The sequence below is a fragment of the Neodiprion virginianus genome, chromosome 6, assembly GCF_021901495.1.
Source record: "Neodiprion virginianus isolate iyNeoVirg1 chromosome 6, iyNeoVirg1.1, whole genome shotgun sequence".
Taxonomy (NCBI): Eukaryota; Metazoa; Arthropoda; class Insecta; order Hymenoptera; family Diprionidae; genus Neodiprion; species Neodiprion virginianus.
The window spans coordinates 16,253,981-16,281,240 of record NC_060882.1 but is presented as its reverse complement, the minus strand read 5'-3'; the positions used below and the strand labels follow the sequence as shown (position 1 = coordinate 16,281,240).

At 42.2% G+C, this 27,260-nt stretch overlaps 1 protein-coding gene across 8 annotated transcripts in view; it reads left to right on the top strand.

The window, feature by feature from the left end:
- Positions 1-27,260, top strand: part of LOC124307333 (protein groucho-like) — a 133,438-nt gene that overhangs the window by 83,532 nt on the left and 22,646 nt on the right. For 7 of the 8 annotated variants that reach the window (XM_046768894.1, XM_046768893.1, XM_046768892.1 and 4 more), the window contains 3 exons: positions 18,499-18,636; positions 22,039-22,318; positions 24,111-24,136. In XM_046768894.1, coding sequence (XP_046624850.1) covers positions 18,499-18,636; positions 22,039-22,318; positions 24,111-24,136 — 444 coding nt within the window. The remainder of the gene's footprint in view (positions 1-18,498; positions 18,637-22,038; positions 22,319-24,110; positions 24,137-27,260) is intronic. The other variant, XM_046768895.1, reaches the window with a different exon arrangement.

Sequence of the window (27,260 nt, the reverse complement as noted above, 5' to 3'; positions counted from 1 at the left end):
TCTAACGTTTAATAACGCGAAACGCCATTGCAGGTGTACACATACCTGTGATATTATACCTACAAGGAAAGTCAGCTGTAAAGAATTCGGATACTTCGAATACAGAAAGTTGGAGACTCGTTGAATGCATGCGTATTAGACACTAATAATTAGGAGGACGTGAAACAATTTTATTCTACTCTGAAGAACATTTACATCGTTTTCAGATCAAAAGATACGGGCTATAGTGTTGAAGTCTTGTAGGCTTGTAAAGGTTTAGTGCAGAGAAAAAATCATCATTTTTTTCTAATCAGAAATCTGGCAGTATTTCGTTAGATACTGCAAATATGAAATTAGGATAAAGATACGTAGAAGAAGAAAGGTATGATTTTGAGAATGACGATTGACATCTGGAAAGAAATTCGTAGCTCAAGACTCTGTGTTGTGTATAGAAATTACAATTTCCATTGGAAGGATGCTTTTGGCGAATTTAATGTCAGAGGTAAAATATTCGAATAGCCTTGAAAATGCCAGAAAATTAGGAACCTCTTTCCTTCTATTTCGGTGAAATAAAGAAGTACATATGTACGCGCCTGTATAAGAATAAGAAAGGGCAAAGAACGGAAAGAAAGCAAGGTATATAGAGGTGTGCGGGGTAGCGAATGCAAACGTAACCATGGCGATGGTGGTTGGGTCGGGCGAAAGGTAACGTCATTTCATCTTCTCAGCCAACACTTGGCCAACTTCACCGGGAAAAGCCAATGGGGCTTAATTCTAAATAAAAAGACGGGATCAGGGTGGTAAGGAGAGGGCTGGCGCAACTCGCGCGTCTCTTTTCCGGATTAAGGCGAATTATCCCTCCGGGAGTCGTAGGCATTGAATAAATATGTAAACAAGCTAATAATATGCAAATAAGACAGCGGGATCTTTAATTGGATAAAACGCTAAAACAAAAAAAAAAAAAAAAAAAAAACGGAAGAGAAAACAACCGAAAAAACAGGAAAATTAAGGAAAGACACAGAAGTTCTCGGCCGAATGAAAATCTTGGACGAGCTTACGAGTGTATGTAATACAGTCTAATGTTTCGTGTGTGACGCTGCAGAGGAGGTGTGTTAGTGAAATTATGCTTGGCACGATTCGAGAACGAGTGGCGTGTATGTTACACGTATCGAGAGGCAACGGTGAAACTTAGCTGGCTGATTGCGAGTGTGACCGACTACGCATGCGCAAAACAAGGCAATATTTACGTCCGCAAGGCAGGATCGCCAACTTAGTCGAAATTGGAAATCAGACGTCGAACTCTCCCTTGTCAAGTGGCGAGTTGAAATTACGTTTTTGCGATGACTCGTAGCAGTAGTTAGTCGGCAGTCAGTTGACAATCAATGTTTAGCAAACCTTCACGGATTAAGACATCGACTATTTGAGATTTGTTTAAGTTAAAAAAAAGTCGCGTTGGACGGCCGAAGCTCGAAGTGGCTAGCCTGCATGAAAACCCGACAAAGTTCGCGCATGTGCAACAGAACCCTGGATCTGTATCATCGTTTCGTCTCGGTCGGTATATGTACAGTCGAGGCAGCTTAAAATCGAATTGAAATTCACGGTACGAAAGACGAAACTCTGACGTTGGCATGAGAACGAGACCGAAATAAAAGAAATTCACCTAGAGAAGGAGAAGGGGAGAAAAAGAAACGAGAAAGTAAAAATTGCTTTCACAAAGGGGCAGGATCCGAAGTGCACAGGTTAATTTGAATATAGACGACCATCCGGGGCCGTTATATTCATTTTGGAGACTTCTCTTCCTTCGCCGCCCTCCCGGGATGGATATACGGCAGTTTGGAAGCTTTTCCCTGATCCTGCGGAGCCGTCGACGCTTTGAGATTTAGAATTTCCACTTGAGACTCGAGTAAGCTTCTCGGATATGGATTGGCAGCTATGGAGGCGGAGGCGAAGAGAGACACGGTTTGGGGACGTACTATCCTCTGCACATATTGCATTCTCGGCTATACGGATGATCGCGAGCACCCACCTTCTTTTCTTTGCCCGTCTTTCGATCCGCCATCCCGCATATAATACCGCTCCATACTCATTTCCGCGAAATTATGTCACCGACACCTACCCATTGCGGTATGACGCTCTTTTGCCTCACCGTCTGAACGTAGCTAGGTTACTCGGCGTTTTTTTTTTTTTTTGCTCATTTTGAAATCATAGCGCCATCGTCGTCACCTTGATCGGGTTACGTTACGTACGAAACGTCGACTTGCCCGATTGTGTTCGCGTTTTTTTTTTACGCTACCGGGACAAGTCTGTAAAATTGATAAGGTTCTCTGTCCTAACTGTACGATATTTTATTGTTTTCTAACCTAACTTAACCTTGAAGCAGTCGTTACAGAAATGTTTTTGAAAAAAAAGAATCACGCTTTTAGAAATGTCGAAGTACAGAAAAAAAGGTTGAATAAACCAAATCTGCTCGTCAATTATGGCGAAAGAAGTGTTTTTTTTTGATTCAATTAAACATTATTCCACATCAGGAAGTAAAATGTTGTTCTGAATGAAACTTTTCTGTCGAATCAAATTCAAGCCATTTCTCTGAAACAAAAAGCTTTTCTTTTCTGCCATATTTCGTCGCCATATCTGGTAAAGTATAGAAATCCTTGCTCCGGTTGTACATGAAATTCATGACAATTAAGATCGATAGCGTCACGTTTTATGAAGAAAAAGCATGTTTTACGTAAGAAAATCTCCGTCTGCGCCATACGTATATTCACAAACATAAGTTTTCGTCGATGGTAAATAGATGCATTCACGTACGTGTATTACATATATAAACGTACACGAAAGGACAAAACGCAGGGTGCGTAACTGATTGAAATATTCGAGGCAAAGGTTGTGGATGGTGGAAGGAAAGAGTGGCGTAGTGTCGGGTACCGCCTTTCGCGGGTGCGAGAGGAAAAATAAAAGAGCGGTTAAACACAATAATTTGGACCCCGAAGGAGGAGCGCGCCGCGTTCTGGTTCCCTGGAGCAAATTATAGGAGGGACAGGAGGAGGGGTTTGGGGGCCTTTCATTTCTCGTCCCCTGTTCCTCGTTCCACCTTCTCTTCCTTTTTCGTTATCCGTTTTTCGTTACGCGCCTCGGTACTGAAGAGGAGGAGAAAGTCAAGGGGATAAATAGCCAAACCTCTCCGCCCTCTCTAATTCTCGCAGCTCTCGCTCTCGCCTCATCCGTTATCCACCCCTTTTTCTCTCTCTTTTCTCTTTTCCGTCCCCTCGACCGACGTGCTACGAATAATTCCCATGCTTATTGAATATTTAGCAGCCGTTGCCAACCCGTTATTTCATTTTTTTCTTCTCCCTTCTATTCTTCTTCTTTTATTTCTGCTTTTCTCCGACCGGATACGGGATTCAAATCGTAAATCGGACCGCGTGTCTGATAATACCGAGATACACTGCGACGAGCTGCGTCTACGTTTTTTATCACTGGCGATGAGAGAAGGCGCACATACCTATCTGTATACATAGTAACTATGTGCTATGTAGCTATATAACTATGTAATATATATTCAGATATTTTTCCTTCAGCTTTGTCGTCAAATCGATCTTCACCAGTTTGCAGCCTTAAAATTGCTAATTAAACGTCAAAATACACATTTATGTATACTCAATACATATGTACACCTTCGACTCTTCTATTAATTCTTGTATAGATCGTGAGCCAAAAATCTGGACTCGTTATCACGGTGTGTACAGAGTCGTTTTGTAAAGTACATTTATGAATCCACTCTGCTTTTTAATTTTCGGTTTGTTATTCCATAATTATTTCTGAATCTCTCTCGGAAACATGTAAAAGTTAATTAAAATGGAACCGTCAATCAAACATACTTCAGTTTTGATTTTATACTTTTTACTTCACTCACAATAATTGATGATTTTGTTATGAGAAAGTCGACGAAAAGAATACAAAGCGACAGTGTAGCAAATTTGTTTCACTGGTAAAGGTAAAGATGTTAATAATAATTAAAGAAATTACCGTACTTTGCATGCGTGTTTTGTTCAATTTTTTAATTATTATATAACTCTTGGCGACTGATTCGCGAAGACCTGAAATTCCGGCGCACTCGCGTTCCGTTTAAAGACGAATTTAACCCGTAGATCTTGCCGAAGGCTGTAAATTAAATCCCGTCATTTGTAAATTAAATCACATCCAATGAAAGAATGAAAAGGAAAAAAAGTGATGTACAAATGAATGAATGAAAAGATTGAAATGTTCGTGCGGGAAGTTAGTTCCGTCAGACTTTTTACGCACTGTAATTTTTGCTTTCTTTTTATCGTGTACTCGTTACCGAAGTACAAAGCACCGACCTCTCCGCGCTTCGAAACACTTCATAATTATAAATTCATCGCTTAATTTCTATTCACCGAGTAAGCAATAACGATGTGTTTCATACGGTAGATGAACGGGTTTGATCCATAAATTAGATAACTCCAGAAGCTACAGGTATATTTAAGAATGGCAGTCTCGCGGTTTGTCCAGTATGCACGGAGAGGAAAACTTTTAGGGTTAACCAGGCATATTTCATATCGATACCGAACACGTATACAATGTGATTAGTGGCATATAGTTAAAAACGGCAACTCGTATGGCAGACTCAAGCCGACAGAATATTTTTGAAATTATACCAGAGCCGTGGTTCTTTTAGACAACATGGTATTGCTATCGTACCCACACGTTATGTTTGGTACGGTTACAGAACCTATACTTAGGCCATGAGTATGGTTATAGTATTGCCAAGGTAAGTATGCAACGTGTTCATCGTCAGTGACAGTTAGAATTTTGCACAAGGTTTGTTTGAAGAATAAAAAATTAAATGAGAAACAAAAAATAATGCGCTAGATTGTAAAATAGTAGATTAACGACTTTTTTTATTATCGACATGTTAGGAAGATTAGGGTAAAATTATTATTCCTTACTAATCCCTCAAAGCACGCAATGGGGAGCGCTCTGACAAGGGTTTATGTGTAACCGTTGCTATGTAATGCAGTTGGATTTTATTGGCACGTTGCTATTTATATTTCACAAAATATCGGTACATAGTTACAAGTTCAGGTTATGATAGTGGACACAGAATTTCTGAGATATTCATGCGAAATCTTTTGAAATTGGTATGATTAGAGAGGCAGAAAAAAATGAGAGACCATTTTACAATTAGAGCTGAAATCATGGTACAAAATATAAAAGAAGAAACCTCATGGATCGGATGACGGCATGATGATTTAGTCATGTTGGCATAAAATGGCTCATTTATTTGATTCGGAGGTTCATACACGTCAATAAATACCTGTACACAAATAACAGCGATAAAATTGCGTTTACTCAATAAGGTGTCGTTCGTATAATAGTGTATCAACGTTTCAGCACTACGTACGTATGTATATTATACACCGTTTTACGCACGCGAGGTGCCGCGTCGATAATAATCGAACGATTCGAGACAGCAGAAATTTGTATACCATGTATATACACAGTATATGAGGTATTCCACGTTAAAGAATTGACCATGAAATTTGTTATTTTGATCACACAGTTTTCGGGTGATGCTATCACGTCTGAAAATCCTAAAAATAATTATTTTTCCTTTTATGAATTCTTTATTGTTGGTTTTTTAGCATGTTGGCCATTGGTCCGGGAAAACCTCCCAAGTCAAGGTACTCGAAAAATAGTCGAGAAAGTGAGACAAAAGTCGGAGAATTTTGTGGTGGTGTGAAAAGAAAAAGAACAGAGCTTACCCTACGAAGAGGCAATATTTTGAGAATAAATTTTCTCATTTCATCATTTAATAGATCACAAACTATTTTTAAATACCGATTGATTCCGAAGTTTATTTATTCGTTATTCGAATTGCCACTAGTGGTTTGGATTATAAATAGGAAAAAGTTATAACTCGGTTAGAAAATTTGATCGACTATTTTTAATAACCATCGTAATAGTTTTTGAATTTTTAAATTAATCCTAAAAATAACCCAATTTATTGTCAAAAATTGAAAATAAAAGTATTCCGTTTTCAATTTGAAAACTCTTGCATACATTTCAGAGCGTCAGAACGAGTTTTACTTTTTATGACCTATGGCGATGAGGAAAAACCATTCATTTGGGTGGAAGATGAATTTTTTGAATTTCAACGAATATCTACATTTTTAGACCTTTTGGATCCAAACAGGTACTTGTAAAAATATCGGTTTCTCTTATCGGTCTGTCCGACAGACTCCCGACACGATCTCTGAAACAGCTGACAACGAATGTAAATTTATATTTGGAATTCACACGACTCGCTATTCAAATGATGAGCATGAAAAATTTGGCAATGTACCGTTTCACTGAACGTATGCTTTTGTTCAAAAAAAAAAAAAAAAAAAAAAAAAACATTCACAATCTCAATTTCCGACACATTCCCGCAATGAATTATAAATGAATTGGTTTGTGAAGTAATGAAGAATACCGAAAAAAATACTATATGGCTTAATTCTTTTTATTTCAATGGATATTCTATTTTTAAACTAATTTTACGGGATACAGCTCGGAATGTATTATAGTAATAATCACACCTAATCGAGACACTTGACCTCACAAGCTACTGACTGTTTCAATTTCGGCAGCTTCGACCTCGTAACTGAGTACATAACCTCAAAACAACATCTGTCGATATATATTGTTATCCAATTTACCATTAAAAGAGGTAAAAATAGAAAGAAAAAAAAATGTGTAGAAAGAAAACATACTCCTACTCTGAAATTCAAGCTAGAGTCTTCAAATTGGAACCTAAATATTTCCATTTACCGTCTTAAAAGTATCAATTGGTTAGTTTTTTAGACTAAGATAAAAACAGGCTATAGATTTAATTTTTTTTTTTCTTTCAATCGTTTGGAGGATTGTCACGTGTTGTATTGTCAGAGAAAAAAATGTTTGTTAAAAAATTAAAATATTGAGTTGGCATGAAATACCCCATACGTACCTATAGCGCATGGTCTGCTATTCGCATCCATATTGTATGTATGTATATTTATTCGACGCGCGACTCCTCCCCCCCTCGGCTTATAGCTGATTATTCATTATTATATTATTGGCATTCGGTCGAGCGTGTCGCGTGCGCGCATAAATGTTTGGGGAACCGGGAGCCGTGTCCTAGTTGTGTACATATGTGGTATCGTCCGGTGGCAGCTACTGAATGCGTGTGTAAATACCCACTATGTATAGTCAAACATTGGACGGCGGCCCTGAGCGGCAATGTACAGGTTGGTATTCGGACCTTTGCCTGTCGGCCGACGCGTCGGTGTTCAATCCGGGGTGCAGCTCTGCACCGGATCAAAAAAAAAAAAAAAAAAAACCATTTCCCTTTCAATTTTGTTGTTTTATTCATTTATTTAGTTTTTTTTCCTTTTTTTTTCATCCGTTTCCGAATAGGAGGTTCGAAAATCAGAGAACTTTGGTGCGGTTTTTGATTTTTTGACGTTTGATTTTTTTTTTTTGCTTCTTTTCAGTTCTCGATTCGGAAAATCTGATAGTATGTATTGTGAACATACGTACGTACCTACGTAGGTAGGTTTATATTGTGTTGTATTATATCTATGCGACGCATGCGGTAGGTAACCGATTAATTAGCGCGGTAGATGTTGGCAGTATAAATGCAAAATATCTCCTAACGTGGAGTGATCCAATTCGTTTTGTTCTCTCGTTTTACGCCACGTTTTATATTTATCGTTAGTCATATTGTATATTCGTAGTCGCAGCGTTTGGTTTATAAAATTATTGAGGAAATTGTCGTGGCTAATCTTGTAAATTATTGATTTTCTTGGCTAACTTTCTAGTCTAACACAACGCGTTCTGATACCTGTAATATTCATCGATGGTTCGAAATTGAAAAAAATTTGCGAAAAATCAGAGAATATCGAATCAAAGATATCTTCATCAAATCTGGCTCCGAATTTCATTCGTTGAACCTTCGCATAATTGTCCAAGAATCCTAATTCGTATTTCGAATTTCTTTTCGTCACTGTGAAAAATAGTACAAAGTACGGTGCACAGGTTCTCGATAACGTGTACAGCAAAAAAAAAAAAAAAAATTCCACACGTTAAAAATCATGAGAACTTGACAAAATTAGTTTAAAAAATTTGCCTACAGTTAAATAATACATAGTATAACGATTCTGCAGGGCCTTGATATGTCATACGATGACAATAAAGAGAAAAAGAGAAAATGGTTGGGGCAATGAGAGAACGCGAAAGGGATATATCCTCGTCAAGTGGGCTTCATGAATATATCCGCTGCAGAGTCGCGCAGGTTGGTTGGTCGGTAAAGGGTTGTCGCAGGATTGGGGATTATATATTTTTATTTTCACCCGATTCGCCCCCCCCCCCTTCTCCGCGCCATTTTCCCCTGTTCATTTTTCTTTGCTTTTCTACTCTCAGTTTTTTTTTTTTTTTTTTTTCATCATCAGTTTTTACTCTGTCTGCACTCGGCTCTGCGCCGCAGCGTCCGATCGACGATGAGCGTCCCGACGGTGCGGCTGCTTGCGTCGGGATGTTGGCAAAGAGGGTGGAAAGGGACGGGGACTAAACGTACGATCCGAATAAAAAACAGAGGAGAAAAAAATTCGCTATCGGAAAAATCTAGCGGTGCAGCAGGCTGCTGCTGCTGTACCGCGGGTAACGCATTGCCTCTGTGGCAGGGAGACCCCCGGGCCGACCTGGATGGCGGCCATGGTCGTCGACCTGCTGTGGTACATGCCGGATTAAAAACAGAGGAACAAAAATCCCCTACCTCCCCGCCCTCAATTCAGCGTAAATATGTACAAAACGCTGGCGGGTCAACACCGGACGTTTCCTATATATGCATCCAGTTTGATGGTTATCATCACTTTGCTTATATTCTTGGCGTGTGCGTTGCGTTCGTTCACCGGCCGTTGATTCCACGGGATTCTGCGTTACGTACGAAATCGAAGAGTCTAGAAGACTAATATAATTCAGGTAAATATCGGAACTTTATACACGTATGTATTTATGTCGTTGAACGGTTGTACAATCCGAACAGTTCAGCACGTCCCGGTTCCGCCCGATAATATTTTCAAATGCTTCTTCGGGAAAAACTATTGGACATAGATGTATGCTTTTTGGGACATTTTGTAGGATTCGTTAAGAGCTTAAACACTCTGGCATAACTTTCCTCTATCTGTAAGAGTTTAGCCAGCATTCGCACGAGCGTTTGAATCTTGTTCCGCTTTGTCTTATGAATATCGTTATGTCTTCAAAACTATTGTTCTGGTTGTAACAAAATAAAGTCTGTAAAAAAAAATAATGAAAATCGGATCAGTAATTCGAAGTTATTTGCAAACTTACGGATAGACAGACAGGGAGACGTTGACATACCAATGCTGAAATCTAGGTATACATTTAATTAGCTATAAGAATTCCGTTTCAAACGTCGCGTCTACGCAACAAAGGTTTACAAGGAAAATTCATTCTCCGCTTGAATTACTGAATACTTTGTGATTGGGCAAATTATCTTACCTCGTAGAGACTGCACAGCAATTCCTTAAATCTTATAGTTCTAAATAGTTGAAATGACAAGGACTTAGCACATTTGTTGGTGTGTGCTCGCCGATTTTGATGTAAAATAATAACCAGCGTGTTAATAATGTGACCGATAGTGTTTAAAAAAATATAATGCGTCGTACGAATGCGACATCGGTGGACGGTTGGGGTACCAGGATCAGCTTCGAACGTCCACGTATCATATATATTCACGTATACTTTCAGATAAGGTTTAAAACGAAGTCTAAAGCCATTTCCCTGCGGGAAACCGGGTATTGCATCTATAGGTGCCATACACGCCGCACGTATATGTGTATTGGCAAGAAAGCGAAGCTGAGCTGCATTACACTAACATCCCGGGACATAATCGTCCAGGCAACATCCAGCATGGCTTCTCCCGTGTATTTCCGGAGGGACTCGAGCCTCCGACAGCGAGTTCAGCTCTCTTCGCTCTCCCATCCCCATCGTCGTCGCGGCGCAGCATTGGCGACTAGCAGTAACAGTGAGGCAGTAATACCGCCAGTAGCACCACCGATAGTAACACTAGCGTGGCCGACAAGACACGGCGTACTAACCGGCAAAGGTATAAGCTAAGGTAGCTACTACTGCAATGGTAGTTCAGTTTTATCACTTTTATGACTTTTATGAGTTTCGCCCCTCGGGAGTTTCTAACCCTGGGTCGTCGGAGATGGCTTATCGTTCTTCTTAATACGCTCCCTCCCTCATCCTCCCTCATCCGGCGCTTTCATCCCACTCCCGGACACTCGGGCGTCTCTTCATCCACAGGATCTCCGCACACCTCGACGTCGCGAGCGCTCATGGGTGTAGTCGCTATTTTATTTATGCCTGGGCGGTGTTAGCGTTATGTGTGGGGGCGAGGGTGTCACTGAAAACGGAGCTCTACGAGGGTTGGGCGCCAGCCGTCGTTAAGAGCCAGCCGCGTCGTTGCCGATGATGGCGGTCAGGAGCGTAGGTACCGCAGGTTCCCCGTTTATATACCTTTTACCAACGCCGTAGGATCGTCTACCCTTGATTATTACCGTCACATTATATACATATATATATATATATATATATATAATTTGCGAATTCGCCACCCAAAAGTTTTCTCGTGATTATCCATCCACCTGCAGTAGTGCGTTTTCGGATAGCGGTCGAACTTCTGCACTAGAATTAGGTAACGATTGACTGTCATTTTAACCTGGGTATGAGTAGAAATGGAAGCACACGTAACACTGCATTAAGTTTGAGATGTTTGAGATAGGATTTCCACCAAAGTCATTTTTTCTGTTAGACACATAGCAACAAAGCCCCTTTGACGCTGTAATTTATAGAATATTCAATAAATCGCACCTAGATATCGCACTGAGAATGAGAATCAATCATTGACAGATTTATTCTCTTTTTTTATTTCACATAGCAGAGAGTGAAAATCGATTCCGCAGTTAGAAAATGAAATTTAATTTATGGTTAATTGGAATGGGATAACTTCGATTGATTGCTGTACTAAGAAGTTAAGATTAATGTGTCAGATGCGGGAAGATTGGTGACAAATTGTACAATCGGTGCAGGTTGTGGTGGTTTGATCGCTAATTTTGTCCAAGGTTTATTGCAATGACGTTAAGTAGACGTCTGTTCTTCAAGGAAGGATATAAAGAAATTGACAAAATAATTAATTGCTCCAAGCAGAGAACGGGAAACAAGAAAGAATTATACGTGTTAAGATCACGTTCACAACGGGATCGGTATCTGGCTCAGCGCCGTCTGAAATCTCCGAATGTTACAGACAAAAAAAAAAAAAAAAAACGAGTAGAAGGGTGGGAAAAAACTCAATATCGTTAAAAATCCAACAAAACAGTGCCGAATCTGTTTCGAGAAACGTCTTACGATGTTTGTACACATAAATACCACACGTTACGTGATAACGGTTAACGTCTGTGAATTGTGTTTGCGTGACAAAGCGATTCTTAAAACAAAGAATACGCAACATCGTAAAGTTGTATAGTAATTACCCCGCAGCGATGAGCGCGTAGTTAGGTATTTACGTAATGATAATAAACCTGCAATTCCGCAGAGCAAGAAACTAATTAAGGCAAGAGGAAAGAACCCCGCAGTCCCACGAAAGAGGAGGAGACGGTATATAATAATGTCCCACGCGTCCCATAACGACCTCCTATACGCTGCGGAGAGCGGTGCAATTATATTTGTAAATTATCAAAATTTGTCATCGCGTTATCGCGACGGTCGGCAGTCACGATCCCGGAGTCACCGTGTTCCAGAAATACGAGGCATTTCACGAGGATACGGAAGCGCGAATGTATGCGAGCACTTACACACAGTTGCGTGCTCGGATGGCTATATATTACTATATATATATGTATTACATATATATTACGGCTCTGCAATATCGCCAGAGCTTCGCCCCAAACCCGCGTTTGCCGGGGTGAATGAGATCAGGGCGTCAACGTTTTAACGAGGGCAGCACCCCTCGAGGGGGACCGACACTAATTTGTGTTTTGTGGTATTTCAACTCGGCACTCTTCCGCACCGAGTGCCGGGGTGTCGTAGCCGCTGGGGTCTGTACCGTCGGTAAAGTAGGGGAGGTTTTCAACCCCCCGCACCGCCGCAACTCGCCACTTAACTCCTCGGCGTCGTTTCTCACCGAGGGGCTGCGGGGAGCCGCCGGCCTTGTTCTTGCGCGGTGAGATCTCGCTCTCGCCAGGTACTTGTCGCGTCCGGGTTTCAAAACTCTCAATCTAACTCCTCCCCGGAGACGCGATCTCCGCGAGGGTTACTCGAGGCAGTCGAAATTCATCTCTGCCTTCCCACCACCGCCCCACACTTCGAGTTTGAAGTTAGTATAGGTTGTTCCGCACGAAACTTATTTCACAATATCCTTGGGCGCGAACCCTCTGTTCTGGATTCGTCATCCTTTTCCGACGGGAAATTGATCAATTCGTCTATTGTGTAAGGGGGAAAAACTGCTGTGTTCGGCGACGGGGCTAGACCTTATTCTATACCTATTGATATCGAAAGGAATCCGCTGTTTTTTCGGATGCTCTTGTATGGATCGTGTCACCCTTTGTGACCCGACTGAAAAGTAAAAAATTAGAGACAACCCTATCGTGAAACTTGCTAAATTGATATTTTCAGAAGAAAAGTACATTTTTTTTACACACTTTTTACACTATATACACACTGCTGGGAGAGTTTCGTTGATGTAAATTTCATTCAAGTACATACTGATGAAAATTTCAAATTTGACGCATTCCTTGCGGTATAGATGAGCCTGAATTAAATTGTTGAAACAGACACTTTGTTATTACGGATATAATTTTTCAACAATTGTTATCAACGTTTTATAGTCTCGAAATTTTTTATGCTGATCTGAGATATCCGCAATCCGGTCTTCATGTATCGCGTTATTAGATACCGACGTGTAAATAAAGGAGTGTGATAACGTCATTAGGCTTTATTAACAATAATAATTGTAATCGTTAAACCAGGGTGGGGAAAGCGACCGTAAGAGAATCCTCGGGTGAGATATCTGCCTGGTACACAGGTCTCAGAGGAGCGAACAGAACACCCATGCAATCGAGGCGGGACACGAAGCTCGGAGAGTGAGCTAAATAGGAAGCCAGCCAATTGGTCCGCTGGCATCACGCTTAGCCCCAGGCACCTATATCTGACCATGCACATTGCGCCCGACCGGCCCGTCGTACACGGACCACATTGTAGCCAGGTTGGTTCGCTAATGTTTAGCGCAATCAACGATAATGGCGGTCTACGGCACGTTTAATCAAGGCAGTAGCCCGCGCTCTGGCTTGTGGCTTCGGGTCGGTCTGGGTGCGGCGGTGCCGGTGGCTGTCCCGAATGGGTTGCCAGCAGAGCGTCGAAGAACCCCGAGGTGGTATGCAGAGGGTTCAGCGGTTAGCGTTGCCCGGTGACCGCAGCTCGGTCCGCGAACTGACCGTGCGGGAGTCCGACCCGTGACCTTATCTCCGTTGCGGTGAAACTTCGGCTAGCCCCACGGGGCTGCCTGCCGCTCCACCTTCGAGGTACCCTACGTCCCTCTTTCAGCTCTCGTATCCACTGATGACCGCGGTTATTGGCTGCTACCGGCTTAGCGCTGGGCCGTCGCTCGGCCAGCCCGGCTGCACGCGCTTAGTATCCTCCAGTGGCGATGACTTGCCCAGAGCAAATGCAGGGATGGGGTGAGACGGGATCGGATGAAATGGGACGGGATGGATGAAGGGGAGATGCTGCTGCTGGCTCTGCGCCCGAGGAGGGATCGGGATGGAAGAATTATTTGTTTCGTGCTGAGACGGATGAGCCTTGCGAGAAGAGGGGAACATCCCCAGGGAAATTTGTGGGGCGGTAAGGGATACTACCGTGGAGCTGAACGATCGAGAGGGAACCGAGCGAGCGAATGAGCGAACGAGCCTCTTTGATATCTCGTTTCACAAAGCTTTATCGGTGACGCTTTTGCGTCCTTTAAACGCGTTGCAGAGGCTTTCCGACGCCACCTAAAGAAATAGAGACCCTGGAGCCTCTTTTCTCTCCTGTGATTTTCGTTTTGCTCAAGCCTCCCGAATCCCCTAAACCAGGGAACAAGATACGACTCCGCGAACCACGCGACAGCCCGGTCTTCAGAGATTGTCTAGAAATTCTTTTCTTTTCACTTTCTTACACGGGATTGAATTCCGGATCAGAACCTTTACGTGCACGTCTTTGGATCAGAGGAAGAGTTTGTCGACGAACAAATTACATACCTAAGTGACGCCAGATGTTTGCATAAGACATGACAAACGCTGGAAATGTAACACACGAGCTTAAAATCTTGCGAAGAATTAGTGAATTTAAATTTGCTGCAAAAAGAGAAAGATCCAAGTAAAGAAATGAATGCGATGTACCGGTAATTGGGATTATTCCGAAAACTGAACTTTTAGTGCAATCGATGTTTGCTCATCACAGTTATAAATGCTGAAACACAACGTCGAACAATCTTTACGTTGACGCGGTTATAATGACAAAGTTTCACTCAGTTTTGACAACAGCGATATTACCAAGAAAATCAAGTTAAATCGGTCTAATCTCACAGGGTAGACGAGGTTTGAAGTTCATGTTAGATATACGGTAACGGAGAACTGGGGGAATTAGATTTACCCCTCAGTCACTCTAAAACTATTTTCCTCAAAGGTTCCTCAAAGCCTACTCTTCTGGTCGGTTCGAAAGGAAAGTACCTGGACTAACTCACCCCCAATTTAGAGTCCACATGGCTTCTGTTTATTCAAGGGTGGTTGACGGATTTTCAACCCAAGTTGAGCGTATGCAGCCATTGGAAACCTCTAAAGCGACCTATTTTTCAAGGACAGTATACCTTCTCGTCATTCCCGAAATCGTATCAAATTAATACTTTCCAAACATCCTCCTCTTATTGCCTCTTAGTGTCCTATATATTGCAAGTGACGGGGCTCCTAGTATAAATATTCGGGACACTCGACACCACGGGAACGTATACTCAAGGATATACAAAGAGTCCAGTTGCTTGGCCTATAGGTGTAACCATGACGTAAACCACGAGCCAGTGCCCTGCAATCCACCCTGTCGCGTGAGGGCAGCACTTCAGCAATAATCGAAATCTGGGACGTATCGTGACTAGGCGATGCTCTACCCTAGTTATATTACCATCCTAAGTCGCCACATTGAATCTATAATCTATATTCATACTAGTAAACACTTTTCACTCGATAAGCGAGTTCTCACAATGTACAAAATATAATACGAACGTACTTGACGTCAATAGGACACGAGTATTGTGTGTACGTGCATGCATAAATACGTAGAGATATAGCTATCAGTGGTGAAGAGGCGGTAGTGACGTCGGCGACGGGGTCTCGGTTCTAGAATCTGGGGGAGTGGAAGTCCTCACTCGAAGTGAGATCGGAGTGCTGACGCGGCACTCCGCGACTCAAACATCCAAACAGCCCGATCTTTCGCCGCCTGTCAGCTCGCTTCTCCATCGGCCCACTTCCCTCCCTTCGCCTCGGTCCTCAAGGACCACTTATATCCAACCCTGCAGGCTGTCCGCGAGCACAACGCTAGTAATGGCAGCACTAGAAGGTAGTAGTGTTCGACCCGGGCTCGAGTAGTCCACTCAAACCCAACCGACTTCGAATTGATTGCGAGGCCTGCTTATCATCATCGCCATTATCGCCGACCCCAGGAAGACGCCGACTGACCCTGTGTGCACGGATGCGAAGCACGCGGTTAGCAAGCGAAACGGCTCACCGACGCCGCACCAATGTGATTCACCATCCTCCATAACACTTGGATTAATTATACAAGGGCTCAATAACATCCGCGTAAACCGCGCCGTCGCGACGCCAGCTTTGTACCCGGTGCATAATTCTCATCCTCGTCCTCGGCTCCGCTGGCGGTAGAATGCGAAACCCGCTACATCTGTCAGTATCTCCGACTCTCTTTTCGCTGCAAATATACCGTCTCCCTTAGTTACTCGACAGCTCTGGCTGTCCCCCGGGTATTTCATCGTGTACACTTCGGTGTGTTCTTGCCGCAACGGAGCGCTGACGCCTGTGATATCCGCTTGATAGTAGATGTCTGTCTGTCTATCTGTCTGTCTGTGTGTGCGCACACACTGCGGTACAGGCGTGGGATATTTGTATCCACGGTAGAGTGCGCTTGTCGGCGCGCATCATCTTTTACTGCTAATTTCCATGCGGTTATCCTCTACAATGTCTAAGATATATAATACCTGCTTGGATCTCCTACCAGTACAAGTACTGGATCTGTAACTTCGTGGTTTGAGTTCGAATTTGACTCGGCACTTCGTGAATGTATAACGTAGCTTCGTACCTATAGACATACTTGGTCGCAATCTTGCAGTTTGTCATCCTGAAGTTAATGGAAAGTGAATCGAAAATACTCGTGAAATGGTTGATTTTTTACCTCAGATTTGATACTTTAGGAAAGCTGGGTTCTCCGAAGGCAGTGTGCTTGGATTCTTCAGCCATCGAATCCATTAACCCACAGATGCTTATGACGACGACAGTATGTAGGGGAGTGATTTTCTATCAGCTGGATAACAAATCACTGGTTACGTGTATGTCAGATATGTATAAACGCTGTAGCTCGGACGAGTTTCGAAGAATTATTGTGGATCATTGGTTGCGTTGCAGGTGCAACGTCTTTCAGAGTTATTTAACCGTTCGTCAAGCTTCGCGGTTTGATGGGCAAACCAGTTCGTCATTCCGTTTCTTAATGACTAAACGTACTTACGAGATTTCCGATTTCGCTTGAATTGTGGAGATAATGGTTGCGTTTTTCACTTAATTAAGTTGGAAAAATTATTTTTCATCACGGCAATAACTTTTCTTGGGTGTCAGTGTATTTTGGTCTGTTAAAAAAAGAATGCGAAAACGCTTATTGGATATTACTTATGTTTGAAACCCTCATGGTCTCGAACATTCATGTGTATACTTCCACTTCTTTGAATTTTGTCAGTCTCGACACATCTGGCTAGACCGTTATAAACGCCGCCTCTCGTCTCATCCGCACAATGTGAAAAGACGTTATACGAATTGGTCGCTTTCCTCTTCTTATGGAGATGAAAAGGATAAAGTTGGTACGTGAACTGTGGCGGGTTTTGATACGTTGTAAATTGAATTCTGCAACGTCGACACCAGCGGCAGCCGGCAGTAGCACCCTTCTGCGTTCGATTTGAAACTCGATTTGTTTCAAGTCGCGAGATTCAGAAGGTTGCCTTATTCATTATTTTCTTGGATGGGGAGGCGGGTGCCTCTCACCAGTTACCCGGGGATTGGGGAAAACTTCTCGGCAACGCAATTACGTCCCCAAGTCTCCGCCTCCGCCTCCATCTCCTGGGGATCCTCATCCTCCGCCAGGAGGCTCCAGACGCCCTCGGCGCCCTCGTCCTTTAGCGTTATACGCGGCGTTTCGCGAGTCCTTCTTCGTCGCTCTACAACGGTCGTGGGGATAGGTTGCCTCATTTTCGCGTACATTATAATTAGTGGCTTAATGACTGCCACTCAGGGGGCGACGAGTAATTAAAACAACAACCCCTCGACCCTCCTACCCAGAAGCCCTCCACGCTCTTACCGCTATATACCTACCTACCCGCTCAGTCGAGAGGGGGAGAATCTTGCCGAGAATTTTAGTGCCTGCGATATTTCAATTAGCACGTACCAACCATTTTCATTTAGGCAGGGTGCTCTGCGCTATTTTTACTTCCATCATTTATTTCATTTTCCTCAGACGTACGCATTCTAACCAGACTTGAATATAGGTATAGGGGTGGAAAAGAACTCCCTTCTTCCTCAATCCTTCTCACTTTCTTATTTCTTTTTCATCGTTAGCCCTTTCGCGTTTTGCACTACGTTAATTCTCTTTCCGTGCACTGGTACTAATAAAAGCACCCCTTGACTCCAGGCCTTGGTGCTAGGTTTTCATTAATCCAGCGCAAAAAATTAAGCAGTAGATTTTGTGGAAGGGAAGAAAAGGGACGCTGCACCTACCTCGGCGATGTTTTGTTAATAAATTTTAAAATCCTGGAGATTATTCTTGTTCGCGTGCCAAGTGTCCGTCTTTCTCCGGTTCGAAAGGTTTTAGTTATGTAATTGTTTTGCCACATAGGTTCCAACTACGTATACCGATTATCAAACCTTTCACCCGAATTTAAACACTGACAATTGAAAGTATGTACGCAAAATGTCGAATCCTAATTATCTGTATCGAAAAAAAGTTTATCAAAGAAAAAATCCTCAGTCAGTCAGGCGTTTGCAAAAATAATGCTGATCATACCGTTCAAATTGCCGCCTTCACTGAGACTTTTCCGGTAAAATAAAATCGTGCCCCCTTCTGATTTGAAAAAATACATAATTCATTTTGTTATTTCAGACGGAAATAGCGAAGAGGTTAAACGCCATAATCGCGCAGATCCTACCATTTCTCTCGCAAGAACATCAACAGCAAGTAGCCACCGCCGTTGAGAGGGCGAAACAAGTTACTATGACGGAGTTGAACGCCATCATCGGGGTGAGTACTTAGTACATGTTGTTGTCTTCGTTTTATAGAAAGAAAATCTCGGATAATTCGATTTTACTTGAGGTTTTTTTATACCTTGAACAGATGCCATTCTCGGATTCGGGAGTGACAAAATAAATTTTCCTTTAGCATTCAATAATTCACAACTAATCAAGTGGTGCGCGAATAGAAATCGATTGAAATTTACAACTTGCTTGCTCTGTCGGTAATATAGTAAAAAATTGAAGCAACTGTACAACTTACGATCAATATATCATAGCACGATGCTACAGAATCGAAATTGTTGTATGGTGAAAAGAAATTCTATCTTACTACTTTATTCAACACAGTAGTCCAAAGACCTGGAATAATGAAATAGAATTCTGTGGCCAGACTTTACCGGCCGCGGTACAGTTTTTTTTTTTTTTTTGTGGATAACATAGAAACTGCGATACGAAATGAATTCATTTGATAATGTATAAATAATAGTTATGGACTCGTACGGCGAATTGAACGAAGTAATGAAGAATCTTTTTCTTGGGCACGATAGTGAAGTGTGAGCCCTGTGACTTATTTTGTCCATTATTATCATAGTTTACGCATCACTGGTCATAACAACATACAGAATTGCATTCCTGTAATTAGTGGTAATTGGCGATTATCAACGACAGAGAATAGCCATGATCGTTGGTTGGCAAACGCCTGACAGATGTCTCTACCCGTGAATGATTGTGGGTGCTCTCCGCATGCATGATCATGGCTTCTCCTAGCTGTCCACAATCGCCAATTACCGCTAATTACGGGAATATGTTTCCTGGCCTTACTGTTCCGTGAAATAAAAATGTTTTCAGATATACTGTGTCTAGCATCGCGTGTACACTAAAATGGCGCTAACTGTATTCTTATCCTAGTCGCACCAGTGATTGTACAGGCTTTGATAGTAGTTTAAATAATTGATGCGACCGCACCTCGGCGATGCACAAGAAAAGGTTATTGTTTACTCGATTTCGGTTGATTGTACACCCGAAAACAAGTTATAAAGTATTACTTCCTACATTGCAAACCAGTTTAATAAACGAACATCTTTTTAAATGTTTTATTGTACCATTTCGATTGCTGACAAGTTTCATCGATAAGAACAATCCGGAAACAAAAGGTTTTTGGTGAAAATGATTTTTTAGTTAAACATTGTATATCTTCACTGTGTTATAAGTCCCGTACTGTATCTTCAAAATCAAAAGAAAAAACTTGATGTCAATTGTTATCTACATGCATGCCATGGTAATATTGTATTCAGTTACGTTAAAACTCAAAATATATGGCGCTGGCATTCCTATATGTACACTGAACACGCGCCCACTAGTATCGTGCATTTGTTTTACGCTATTGGCCTTTAACGATGGACTTGTAAAGTCACACAACCCCAGGAGTTTCCCCCGTAGTTGAAAAAATTTAAAAGCAACATCGTCAGGTTAATGTCATATTTTAGGGAATTCATAAACTTGTTCAAAACAGGCAAAGCATGATTAAGTTTTGAATAATTTTTCAAAGTTAAAGTATCACGCTTCCAGTTTCCTAAGATTACTTGCTTACCGCTAGAACTGGGATACAATTATGATTCGTATTTTTTCAATATCGAAAGTATAAATGCGAGGGAACCACTGCACACTCGTATTAACACACCGACATAGTCACAGAAACACAAACGCATACTTGTCAAGAACGTCTCGAGACAGGATCGTCGTACGTAACCAGAATGCGAAAGCAGCCGTAGAAGAGGAGAGATAGGCGTCCCCCAATCCGCGAATCCTGAATCCTCCCCAATATTGCTCAAGCACTCAATTTCCTCCCTATTAAGCTCCCCAGCCTTGGGTCTTATCCCCGTCTTCGTCGAGGGGAATACGCAGTGGTTGGGGGAGGAAATGGTGGATGGGCAGATCCTATATAGAATACTACTATACCTACGTCGTACTCCCGAGTTATACTGCGCGAGAGCAACTAATCAGCATTCCTGGGATGCGGGATGGGGAACTTTGGATCCTCGCCGCTGTTACGTGCGGTAAATCTTTAGCAGGATTCTACCCCGCGAGTCGTCTCTCATACCCCAAACTGGAGAGGGTTGGACTGAATTGCAGGGGTTGCCGCAGGACCCAATGGAGCGGAGTGGTCGTGACCCTTGGTGACGTTTTCAACCAACCACGCGATTTTTCAAAATATCAAAATGTGCGACGAATTTCATACTCTAGCCAGTGAACTTGTGGCTCTCAACACTTTGCATTTATGTTATAGGTTACGTATGTTCCGTATTTATGCAAAGACGTGGTATGACTTGAGTTATACATGCGCCTTGAAGGTCGGAAAAAAAAAAATTTCCATCCACTGCTTTGTTCGATGAAAATGTTGAATTTTCGGAAAGCTGCAAAATACTTCCAGTTCCTTCAGTCACCTATTTTCCTTCATCGCGCAACTTTTATTCGAGCTCCCGCTATTATACCCGAGGTCGCCTCTGCTGTTCTCCAAGTCCGTGAGGAGAAGTTCTCCCGGTTGGCGTGGGATTATTATATCGTTAACCCATTTAATTATCTTGGCAAACTGCTTCACGGACTACCCACCCTCTCAACCGATCGGGCCACCTCTCGCGTCTCCGTCTCTTCTTTAGCTTACCTCTCGGTACCTCGACTGCCCACTTCCCGCAGAGCATTGTTAAAACATAGTTACACGCTTTACGGTTCACTTAATGGACCTCACAATCGTATCACGCCACGCGAGAGGAGAATTCGCTTCTATATAACATCGTAACGGGCACAATAATACGTTACTTATTGTTAGATTAGCCGTTAGAGCGCATCTAGTCTCATTGTAACACCGCATCCGTACGCTGGACTTATTTACATACAGCCTCTGCATCGCGCACGACACCGTTTGTAAAGTATGGGCATCCAATTCCTACCACTTTCAGAATAGTTCCTCAAAGTTTCCAATGGGTTTTGTGCAGAGTGAAAAAATAGTCTAGCAATACGGGGCGCCAACTTCACACGATGTTTTATTTCCGAAATGTCAAATATCTCTCTGCGAGATTGGAGTAGTTTTCGAAAAGTTCTTTATTAAGTTTTCGACAGTTTGAACGTAAAGAATTTTGTAGCTACTTTTTCAACTAGTCTGTTCTATATTTTCATTGAATCATCGATTTCTTTAAATCTAACCTGTCCAAATCGATTAAACAATTTATGCAGTGGAATTCGAACCGCAAAACATACAGATTTAGTACAAGGGCACAAACGCACATATTTCAAAAGTGTGAGTAACGAAAAATGACTCCCAGTGGAAATAGAAGAATTTTTAGTTGCTGGAGCGATGACGATTGCTCGTAGTCGGAAGGACAAATCTTTGAGACGTTCGAAATTTCTGTTCCAGCAACAGAGGCCAGACCTCCCAAGACTATTGCAACAGATGCACGCTCAGCAGTTACCTCCTGGTGCTACGATGGGACCTCACCCGGGGTTACCCAGTCTTCCTGGACTCGGCCCAACAGCCGGTCTTCCCGTGCCGACCTCCGCGTCGGCGGCACTTCTTGGCCTTGGTCTACCTCCTGGGGCTGGTTCGGCGCCCGGTGGAAGCGCTCCTCATCCACTCTCAATGCTTGCTAAGCCAGAGCATCACCGAGGACAACCCGACGACCTAAAACCCAACGGAGGTACGTCGTAGGCAATTTACTTAATCTCTCGCGAATGGTAAAATACGCAATTTGCCTTGTCTCTATGGTATTACACTTTACGACATGCTACAAGGTTAATAGTGTACATTTAAAAATCACCTATCAGGCGGGAAAGTTTACGGGGTTGAAGTTAGTAACGTTAACGCAACGAAATACTCTAACAAATATCACTATTTCATCATTATTAAATGACTTTGATGGACTCGAGTTTTAAAACGATACGTATCTTTTTCTTTACGATTCTTGATGAAATTTAGACAATCCTAAACTTCGAGATAACTATTTTTCACAAAAATGCATCGTTACATCAACGTTGCCAACTTCAACCCCATGAAACGTTGAGTCTTTTCTTATTCCAATCAGTACTTACTTCTGGGCATGGTCAGCATATTCCATTAATTGACTGTGTGTGATCATGTAGAGTCTTGCAGTTATCGCGTCTGGACTGTATTTATTGCCCCAGTTTTCGGATGTTGTGATTTCCAAAAGTTTATTCGTAGACTTCTGCATCATCCTCGTTCTTCCATCCAATAGCTAGTTCAGTAAGAGAATCTCCATTCATGCTTTTCACAATTTCGTATACGTTTGTCTACAAAATTTTGTGAAATAAAGAAGGATACCGCCATCCAGAAGTGGAACTCTACGTCTTATCTACGAAATCACCCTTTGGGTCGTCGTTTGTGTCTTCTCGCTTTGCTTATCACTAAAATGTCGACACGTACACGTACTGTCTATACACATGGGTGAAATCAACCTGAAACTTTTGAACGAATACGAAGAAAAGATTAGATCATTTTAGGCTTGTAGTGACTGCTGCCGATCGTATATGCCATCCTGATCTGACCCGGACCGTTATTCTTCACACTACGGTGTTGAGTAACGCTGACAAAGTTTTAAGGGTGCCGAAGAGGCACGGCGAAGAGCTCTCGAAATCTCCTCAACACAAGGGTGCTTCTGACTCTGTCTATCCGTCTCTCTTCTTCGTACTCCCTCTACGCCTTCCACCCACTCTCGACTCTCACTTCACCTCGCCTCTCTCTTTCTCACCCTCATGTTCGCACCCTAAGCACGATTCACCGCTGCTTTAGGGAGGGCATCCGCGCGTACCGAAGGCCAGATTCTCTCTCTCTCTTCCTCTTTTCCTCTCCTCCCTCATCACTTCTCTGTTTTTCCATATTCCGCGGCATTATCAGCAACTTTATAATTAAATACCTTGAACAAGCGCGTCCGCAGGAACTCTCTTTTGCGGTATAGATGCTTCGTTCAACTCCGCAGCTCTCAGGCTTATCAGACACTGGATAAACGGTTTTCTGCCCCATCGCGAAAGCCATTTTCTTCTTTTGTTGTACGGAGTTGCTGCGAAAGCAGGTATATACAGGCATTCTTTCAGAGATAGATCAGCCTACTCCTCGATACGTTTCTCCTAGACTGCAAAATCGTACAACGGCAGAAAATATACCATCGCTTTATAAATGAAACGATCCAGTCTTAGCTCTCGCAGGGATCAATTTTTGTGAAATTGAATTACGTCATACACATAACGAGTTGCCAAAACCGATTACTCAGATTTACTCCGGAACGCCGAGTAGTAGTCACGAATCTACCACCAGATTCTTTCTTGCGTTTATCTCCCATTCGAGACAATCGCGTGTCAGGGTACAGAGTACTCCACGTAGAATAAAAATTCTTAATATGCTGTCAAGTATTTCCAAACTATCGTGAATTGTTCCACAAACACGTTTAACCGTAGGATATTTCTTGTTTGTTTCAGGCCTGAATCCAGCCGAGGAAAGGCATGTAAGTATACCCCACAGATCATGTTACCAGATTAGATTACTATAGTCTCGAAAACAACGTGGTAAAATTGTGTGAGTAAAAGAGCACTCGGCACGTGCGATTGGGGCGGATAATGTGCGTGCTTATTTTAACACAATATAACTGCTGGAAAAAGACAAGAACAACAACAACCCGCTCGTGCGTGTGGCAGCTATAGCAGCTATGGCATGGCAGCTCTGACTTGTTCAATGATTATTTTGAGACAATTCGATAAATTCCTTTCCTACCCCGCCTGAAATACCATTTTAATAAATTATCCCGTGATTGATTGCGAGTGTTAGCCCTGCTCGCCACCGGCACTCAGCCCATCCGGTATGTAGCAATTAGTGATTTCATCCTTCAACGTTCGGGAAATTTGAGTGGATACCTGGCCTTCTCAGTTTGGAAAGGTGTTTTTGAATTTCTTCGCGTAGATTGAAAAAATTTAGTCACTTACCACGGAAAAAAATTAATCGTGTAAGACACTACGGTAAAAATATGGTACCTTAAGGATTGAATTTGAAAAAATGTTGTTGACTTTTTCTTTGTAGCGAACAGGATAGATTGGTATTATTGGGTGCGAAGGTCAGTGTAGACAAACTTTTATTTATAAAAACCAAAACGTTTCGGCAAGGGCATGGCCAGCCATCCTCAGTTGTGTCCTTATCTTCTATCGCACGTCCCAATAATACCAATCTATCCTGTTCGCTTAAGGATTGAGTGGAACAATGATAAAACCAAATGTATGTATGTCAGCAAATCCGCTAAAATTTCTGTTTGAATTTTAATTCATGTTGAATTTGTTTCGATTTTCTCAACAACTTTTACAAAACTTTTAGCGAATACGTTACTATTAGTATAGTGGTCGGTCTCGCCATTTTTCCATTCTGTCCTAAAACTGCTATACTTCTGCGGTAGGTTTTACTACGATAAATTTTTCACTACGCAGTGGAAAATTAAAATTGTACGGTTTTCGACAATTTGGATCGTTCGGAGTCTCGAACATTTCATTTGGACTGATTACGATTTAGTGTAATGATCAATTCGATCGGCATCATTCGGAATTGGCACGTGTGCAATGGGATATTTTCTGTGAATGGTACAGAATTTGTATTGACACGTTTTGTTATCGTTTAGCTTGATAATTTTGTGACGTAAAGCGTAAACGCAAGTAAAACTTTCATTTTTTTTTTTTATATTATACACATATTTTTTAAATGTTAAAGTATATTCCACAGGATTGATTAATTTAAGTATACGAAGTATAAATATGAACTTTATATTATAAATGCGTAAATTGCTCGTAAAACATAGCGATTTGCAGCTGCAACATTTGCAGAAATAATATCTTTAGCCGTAGCAGGGCCAAAAGAATCAGATTTACAATTAGAGTCTCTGGGTGGGTGTGAAGCGGTAGAGACGACAAACGTAAAAGGGGCTAATGTGAAATACCCTTTTGCAATTCCTCGTTGCGCTGCGCGGCGCGTTAAATCCGTTTATTAAAAGCCTTTTAAACCGACGCTAACGCGGTTAACGACCACACGGGGCTCGGCTCGACGCCTCGTGTCTGTACGGAATTTATACGGACGCAAAACGTCCTGCGAGCGTATGCGTAGCTGTGCATATACGCCGGCTTCGTGTCTATAATGCCCCGGTGAATTCCGCGCTACGTACAAAGAACGACGACGACGACGACAACGGCGCTTCAATATCTCTCTGGTAGATGAAGCGGCGTCGGAGAACGGCGAATGAACAACGACTGCGTAATGACGTCGAAACAAATTGAATCGGTGAAAAGAATATCCGTGTTCTTGCAGTGACACTCTTAGGAAATGAAACACCAAAATGCGCATGCGCCAAATCATGGGCTTCACCATTGGTAGATTCAACTCGTCGTAGCGTCGAGTTTCTCGCCTGCTTCTCAGGTTGACCAACTCAGTTGCGGCCAGACGATAGTCACCAAAATTTTCCGGCATCCCGCCGTTATGTCGCGTTGCGAATTTGAGGTAGTCGAGATGTGACGTGTCTGCACTCGAGTCAACATAACCTCGAAATGCTTACACGTATCGACAGTTCACACCGGGTTCTAACCAGACAGAGTTGGCCAGCCTGTCGAAACAGTGAATAGGCGACAGACTAGGCGCATGCGCATTTCGGTCTTCGGTTCTCTGAACCTGTCACGGTATATATCCCTCATGCCGCTACGTGAATCCTTCGATCAAATTAAATACACACGTCGCGTATAGCACGGATTTTTTTCACGCTCCACTCTGACGCTCACTCGAATTCAACCTCAGCGAGTTCGCGTTGTGTTATACTACAGGGAATTGAAATTAACGTTTTGTAGCTACGATATATCTTCATCTAATTTATAATCATACCTGAAACTCGTTTAAAAAAATTTCAAAGATACTGCCAAGTCTTGAATATCGTTCTCGTTGAAAGTAATCGTGAATAAGAGCTTGCGTTCTTCACACTCGTTATTCAAAGACGTACAATTTTTTGAACACTCTTCGATTTTTCAAATCCTACTTACTAATGAAATATTATCTTATCGCCGATTGGGTATCCTTCGGCAAATTGTATTACTACAAATCCGAGTTGTGAATGTAGTTTCGAACAGCAATTTACACGATGCATCTGAACTACGCTCACTGTATACAACATTACTGTACCAATAATAGTTTTTGATGTAAAAATATAGTGTTTATTAATTTATACAATAATAGATCAAATGAAAAATGCAATGGTAATAATGTTCTCAGTACATCAAATCTATTCATTTTGACGATCCAAACCAGAGTGTCTCTTTCTTTGTTTCCGTCTCCTCACGAGAGCACTTTCTGGAAATTTTGTTTATGTCACAATCTTCGAATACAAAAGCCCTTTAGTACGTTCTAAGGACAAAGTTTTACAGTTCAATTATGTCAGATTAATTGGGAAACTACATTTATTGCATTAGCCTAGACATGTAATGAAATTTCCATCAAAAGAGAGTCGAGAAAGGATGGAGGAATACAGCGGCACCGCTAACGTAAAGTTTGAATTATTAAACGGCGTAAAAATGTGTATATGTGTGTTTTAACGTACACGGTATGCGCGTGGG